Raw genomic sequence first — 7500 nt, 5'->3', positions numbered from 1 at the left:
GCCTCCTTAGCGTACTCTATGAGTAAACTGAAATTGGATACCTGAGTGGAGTTAGATAGTTGGTTTTTCCACGGCTCCTCTGCGCTGCTGGTCAGGTTTGTGCGGTTATGAGGTAGAGAGAGTGCGTTTCGCTGCAGGTAAGGCACGTTTCCATTACTTCCACTTTCTGTTATGTGATTATTGCCTATCAAAATAGTGTCTGTACTACCCAGCGTTCTTGCTGTGCTGCAGGGAACAGGGCCTGCTGGAAAGGGTCCATTAGCCATAGGCTGCCCAGGGCAGGCGGGACGGATTCCACGCTGAGCGACATTAGGCACTCTGGTTAGAGCAACCTGCGGCTGCTGACCAGAGACAGAGTTTGTAGGCAGTGATGAATCAGCTGTTGGCCCATTAGGAATTCCAGTAGATCGTACCTGTGCAACTCCTGTTTGTCTCATCTAACGGAAGATGAACACAGCACAAGAACATTAGCTGCAGAATTTAAAAAGTAAAGATTGTACACGGTTTGGGCACTTTATTGCACTGGGCAACTCTAATTTTATACTGATTTTAAGATCTTCACAGTTGCTTTTGAGAAATTAGGTGACTGTCATGCTCACAAACAACAGAGGGAATTTTAAGGTAAAGCTATCGGCACACTTTTCTTCTAGGCCCTTCCGTTTGAATGTTAGCGTTTTACCACTGAAGTTGGACACTAAGAGACAGAGAAGTTAACCATGAGAGGAGGAGAGATATGCTGTAACACGGTTTACTGCAACTACACATTTTTCAAGTAAGACTGCTTTTAGATGTATCCACTCACTTCAGTTTGAAAGTGTGGCTTACAAACTTTTACACTATCTGGTAGTCCTATAATAAAACACAGCTAAATCCGTTACATTTCAGCCAGTGAAGCACGAACTTTATACAAAAAACCTGACTTAATGTAATGTACTAAAGGGCATGAGACCTCTGTACAATAGAAATTATTCAGAATTCGAGAAACACAACAGACACCATTACTGACAAAAGTTTTGTAGAAGGGAAAAACTATTGCTGTTCTCACCTGCTGGTGTTGCTGCATCAAGACAAACTGACTCTCCAGCTGTTCCAGCATAAGTTTCTGTGCTGGATTTAGATTATTTCGGTTTGCACGCAGCTGTTCCAAGTGCTGAAAAAACAGCAGTACAGTTCAGAAACATTACAATTGCACATGCTTTTTAGCAACTTTCTTGCATACAATACTAAAAATTATCTGTGAAGACAAGACTTCTAAAGCTGAAAACATGACTGAGACTTGTGTTGCAGACTCAAACATCTTTCCATACACTGCTATGTAACCAAATCGTATTACTAGTTACTAAAACTATAGAGACTTTCTAAATTATTTGAGTGTATAAATATTATCACCAAACTAAAATTAAGTGTACTGGTATTGTGAAAGAAAACTACATTCAAGTATGAGTATACAGAATTCTTATTATCATTGTGTATTTTATAACACCTTTTTGTACTATGCTATGTACTATTCTTTTATTAATACTCTTCAGCATGAAGTAAATTCAACCTATGGTCACACATGAAAACTTCTCCAGAAAATTTATTAAAAAAAAAATAAAACAAACCCAGAAGACCATACAACTTAATTACAGAGAGCAGTATCTTAAGTTACAATACTGAACTCCTTTGCAACTGATAAATTTAAGTATCTGTTACTAAAAATCTCATCTTTGTATCCATTTTAAACTACTCAGCACACACCATCATTCTAGCAGTAAGCCTGCTGCTAAGTGGCATGACAGAAACGCTGAAATTGTGGAACACAAAAGCACTGAAAAGGAAGGGGCAAAAGTTGTGGTAAGCAAAAGGTGACATACAAACATTTTTCTTGATGGTTTTAAAATACTAAGCTACTTCACATCACTGTAAATCCTCTCCAAAAAAAAAACCAAACCAACCAAACCCAAACCAGACCCCTAACAAAAAAAACAACCCAACAAACACACCAAACCGAGCCGCACCAAAACCAAACACAAATCAGGTTTCTTTTAGTTCCTTTCAGGTCTGCATGTATTATTTTTCTACATCCTTCTCCTCTCCTTTGCTTTGATTATGCTGTACTACTAATACATAAATGGAACTAAAGTATGAGTATTAAATAGTGTAGTTCATTCTGCTTTGAACAATTGTGTTTGCAAACTATCAACTAAAAAAAAATAATTCAACATTGTCTGAAAAAGTGGTTAAAGATGCTTCATGTCAAACTCCCTGGATTAACAGCAGCTTCCATTCTGAAGTCCCTCTGTAGGGGACTGCAATGAATAAGACTAATTTATCTGTCTATCTCTGTATATGTATGATTGTGAGAGGGGGAAAAAAAGGGTCTTCATGGGACTGCATGCACCAGGTACACAGAAGCCAAAGCCAGTGCTCTTCAGTTGTTATTTTACTTTTTAAAAAATGTCTAAATAGGGTAACAGGAACCGTAAAGACTGACCTAGCACATATGTCAGCAGAGGCAACTCCGCACTTCTCTCCTGTGCTATGGGTGCAGAGGCTTTGTGGGCAGCACTGTTCTCACTGCCCACCAATTCTGTGAAACCAACACCCATCCCTCCCCGACTGGCATGTCGAGCCCTGGCTGTGTGGCCACAGCCCTTTCCCCTTCTGCTTTTGTTAGCTGAGCTACTTGGCGTGTGTTACCGTCCTGGTTTGAGGTAGAGCACAATGAATTTTCTTTTCAGTAATTTTACCATATCTATCCAGTCTCTGAGCTGCCACTTTTAAAAGGTTGACTTAGAAGATGCAATAAAGGTCTTATTCACTCTCGTCTTGTATCATATCTTTTTGGCTTTCCTATTCATATATGCTAGAACCCTGTGGAGCTATTGCCAGCAAATCCAGTACACCGTACTTAGATAGAGAAGCCTACTTAGATACTGCTTAGAGGACGAAGTTGGATCTGGAAAAAGCTGAAACTAAAAAGGGGAAAAAGTAGTAGGATGTAAAATAAGAAGAGAGAAATAATAAGAACGCATGAAGACAGAGAGATACAGAGGAGTGATGAGGGAGGACCAAAGGGGTGGGGAGGTGGCAGGGAGAAGGAGAGAAAAGTTATGCAGCATAATAAAGCCAATATTGTTCAGACAGAGAAACAGCTGAAGAACTATATTGGAGTTGAGGGGAACACTGCTCAGTCAATCAGAATGCTTTCTGTCTCTGCAGTGCGTTCCCTTCTATTTTTTCTTGCATCCAAAGCAGTATCTGTGATACATGGGTAAGAGTCTCCAGCTAGGCCTGATTTTCAAAATAGGGAATTCCTGTTGCAGCTCAGTGCAAGCCCTAATGAGCTGAAGAGACAATAAAACATCGTAACAAAAAAGACCTGAAACAAACAAAAAAATCTAGCATTTCATATAAATATATTAGGTGACATAAAATACAGAAAAGCAGTACCAGATTTTATTTGGGTATTTGCCTTTTGTAGCATGTGCATGTTTACACAATTTGATACAAGGAACTACCTCAGAGGAAAAAGAGGATATTACAATACTTCCACAACTCCATCAATATCCCCCACACCACAGCAAGTAGCAAAATTCACTTGGCACACAAGTATGTAAATTTGCATATCTATCTTTAAAACATCATAAGAAAAAAAGAACTACTGCCTTTTCTTACTTTATAAATTATAGAATTCATACAACGTAAGTGTTCAGTTTCTGCTAGAGACCATTTATTTTACTACAGAACTAATCTCACATGGAGAAGCCATAAATATTAGCACAACTTGAATTACACTGTAGGAATTATTTGGTAAGTATTTCACATTGAATTTCAGAAATGCAAAACCAAAAAAAAAAATCCAGATTTTTTTTTCTTAGAAGGAAGAAAGGAACAGAAAAAATATACAAAGCTTCTGAAGATCTTCAACACACCTACCTGTAATTTCTGTGGTGTCAAGCACCAAGAATGAATTTGTTGCTGTACAGGAGGATGTGACACTGTATGGCCACTGCTCCAAACATCTGAAGTATTCTGAGAGAAAACATGACATTAAAATGTGTGACTATCAGAGGGTCAACATAGCTTCTTTTACTATCTAGATTTTACCTTACTTATGAAAGAAATAGTCATTGTATCAAGAATAACAATATAAACAAATAATATACTAAAACATGCCAAGTCTTATTCTGCCATTCCCATACAGTATCACAGCAGTCAGAGGAAAAAGTTAAATGATATCTAGTATCGTAACAAGAAACAAGCAAATCAAATTATGCAATTAACTTAAATGTACACTACTTTTAAAACTGAATACTTTATCTACTGTAGCACTATTACATGATGATGAAACACTTGAACTCTAAATATAAGCAAAGGCAATAGACAGGATGACATGATCGTCTCCCTCTCTATCTATCATCAGACTATGATTGTACTTTTTCATTCATACAACTATGATCTGCATTGCCCTTATGCACTTCCTGTCTGAACTGTAACCTGATTAAACACATCACTGAAAAATGTTTTTTAAAATTCCTAAAAACATTCCCCACCTTGATGCCAAAGGATTAAAATTTACAGCACAAATTCTGTGCGCGCTGCATCATTTTAATGCGTATCTCCATAGAATTTTGGTAGGGGGCTCTTTAGTTCATCAGAATATATACCTTTGTTGGACTAGATGTTCTTTTCCTCTTGGCAGGACTGGTCAGGTCATCTACTTGGCTAGAAGGAATCATGTGTAGTGGCAAGGATTGCTGTGAAATTGGTGTTTGAGTGAGGCCTAGTACAGGTTCAGTATTTGGATGATGAGGTTTACAAGCCTAAGAATCACAGAAGGAAGACAAAAATATGGTTCTATATATTCTTAATCGTTTTCTTTAAATTATATATTTTAACAGCCCACATATATTAAAAGGGCCGAGTAGATATTCTGAAGCTGATCTCAATAACTGAAAAATCAGTTTCCATATGGTCATCAATGGAGGAATGTGTACCTTTCATGGGATTATTAAACCACTGCAGCATTTCTATTTAAGATGAAATCTTTTAAAATCATGAAAATCCACAAAGGTTCTAAATTGGTACCCCCATATTTCTCCCATATTATAGGGAGCTTCTTGATCTAATATCCCTTTGCAAATAAATCAAAGGCTTTTTATTAATAAAAGCCAGTCCTGTGCTCAATAAAATAAGCTTGACCGCTACCGATTTAAGAACCCTTAAAGCTGGGCACCTGCAGAACATAACCCAACTTCTCACCTGCTGTGCTGTGTTCATGGCACCCTGCCTGGAGGTAAGCTCTGCGGGGATTGGTAGGCTCCATGCCTCCTCAATACTAGGAAGTAATTTAGTTTTATTCTGTAGACTACCTTGTGGAAGGTTACACAACTGAGCCTAGGAAAAATTATGTAAAAAGCAAATTTAACACAAGCCTACTTTAGTAAGAGCAAGTCCATGAAATCTTCCTAAATGCTGTAGCTAATTATGTCTTAAAGAGAGGATAGATTTAAAATTTGGGGTTTTAGAAAGGTGCTAAGTATAAAGAGGGTAACCAGAATATAAACCTTTGTGAGAATCAGAACAAAGATGAGCTCTGGATTCAGAGGTCTCATAATTCCCTTTTTCTGAAATTGCAAACAAGAGTGAAAGATAGCATGTGTGTATTCTCTCTCTATGTTATGAGAACTTAAAAATGTACACAATACAAAGAAAAAAGCAAAGTGATGTAAACAGTATGCTTTGATTAAATGTGCAAAATAGGGTTTATAAGGAATTAAGTTCCACTTAAAAATGAAGAAATAAAATATTACAGGCTATGATATGCTTACAATACGCATGAAAACAGGTTATACACACCACAAACAACTGCAAGTTAAACTTGTGTGTTACTTCTCCCCTCCCCTCTGCTGTGTGTTTGGAAGAATATTTCCCACTTCTTAAAACGTTAGTTTTACCTGTAAATACTTTATCCGTGCTGCAAGTGCAGAGGTATTACTACAATTTTTGCTCCTAGTTGCATTTAAGTAGCATTTAATGGCATCCTGAGGCTGGTTGCAGGACTCATAGAGTGTGCCTAGGTCCATCCAGGCTGCAGCATGGCCGTGGTCCAATTGTACAGCACAGATATAGGCCTGTAAAGCATCCATAGGCTGATTTTGCTGTTGATACAGCACACTGAATAGAAAGATTAGTGAAGTTGAGAATTAATAACAAAGTCAAAATACGAACAAGTCAAATATACACACCCCCAAACCCCTTAATAAACTTTGCCATTATATAAACCACAGTAATAAGCATAAACAAATAAAATCTTAACATGCAAAGCTCATATACATAGCATATTCAGTATTTTAAAAATTGAGAAAGCAAACACAAATTTACTATTTAAACTTCAAATCAGACAAGTCTGACAACACAAAGATATAACTGAAAAAAGCTTTACAGTCCCCTTGATAGTACAAAACAGTTAAGAAGCTGATATACTTTATTTATATATATTAGCATTGAATTATATCACTGTATTACCCTGTATCATTCTTACCCTATAGAACACCATGTATCTGCACTTGCTTCTGATTTATCAATAGATTGCCTATAAGATATAAAGGCATCCTGAACTTTCCCAATACTTGAATAGCACCTGCGAGAAAAGAAAAAGAATTTTGGTAATATTTATAGAAGGTAATCATTGAGGATGGCTTACCAAGACTGTTCTGATAAATGTTAAGTCATGCAGATATATACTCATCTAGACAAATCCAAAACAGTTGCTGTTTCTGAACGCCAGGCATAAGCGGACTCAAATGTCTTAATCAACATGTATTACTAATTACTTATTTGGTAAGTACACCAAAACTGCTTAAACCCTTCCTTACTGCATTTGTAAGGAAGAGAGTCATACCATATTTTAAAGACTCATGTTTCTTTCATTTTTGACAACTTATCAGTCAGTAAGTACAATATTTATCTACAGACACCATTATGAAGAAACAATTAAGTTGCCTATTTCATAGTTATGAAACTTCATGTTCTACAAAAAGTGTTTCAGAATTATTAAGAGATATTGACCAACTCAGTAAGGATGGTTCTTTATTGACTAGGAAGCTTTTTATGTGCATTTCTCAACTCAATAAGATTTCAAGTAATGAACAACAAACCAGTCAGTTTTATTGTATATATAGAGCACAAAATTTTGTAAAAAATATTGCTGTTCTGGATTTTTTCATTTCTTACTTGAATATTTTCCACATACAAATTCAACGATATTCTGGCATTATAAGCAGAAATAGCAGAACTCTAAAGAGTACTACAATTATACCACAGGGAATAATACCTACCTTTTTAAAATTAAAAGTTTCAAATAAACGCTATATTAAAAATATATATACATTTACTAGCTTCATCTACAATAGCTCTATTTCTTATACTGTTTGTAGTAAGTTTCCTGTTGGAAAAAGAACTGACAACTTTCAAAACACATAAATAACAACAGAAAATTTATTCTAGTAAAAA

At 36.3% G+C, this 7500-nt stretch overlaps 1 protein-coding gene across 1 annotated transcript in view; it reads right to left on the bottom strand.

The window, feature by feature from the left end:
* Window positions 1–7500, bottom strand: part of KDM6A (lysine (K)-specific demethylase 6A) — a 127594-nt gene that overhangs the window by 41322 nt on the left and 78772 nt on the right. The window contains 7 exon segments of the mRNA XM_009893288.1: window positions 42–437; window positions 1046–1150; window positions 3922–4017; window positions 4653–4808; window positions 5248–5382; window positions 5943–6162; window positions 6530–6628. Of these exon segments, the coding sequence (XP_009891590.1) occupies window positions 42–437; window positions 1046–1150; window positions 3922–4017; window positions 4653–4808; window positions 5248–5382; window positions 5943–6162; window positions 6530–6628 (1207 nt within the window).

The sequence above is a fragment of the Charadrius vociferus genome, unplaced genomic scaffold (genome assembly GCF_000708025.1).
Source record: "Charadrius vociferus isolate BGI_N301 unplaced genomic scaffold, ASM70802v2 scaffold209, whole genome shotgun sequence".
In the NCBI taxonomy this organism is placed as follows: Eukaryota; Metazoa; Chordata; class Aves; order Charadriiformes; family Charadriidae; genus Charadrius; species Charadrius vociferus.
This window is presented reverse-complemented; position numbering and strand designations above follow the sequence as displayed.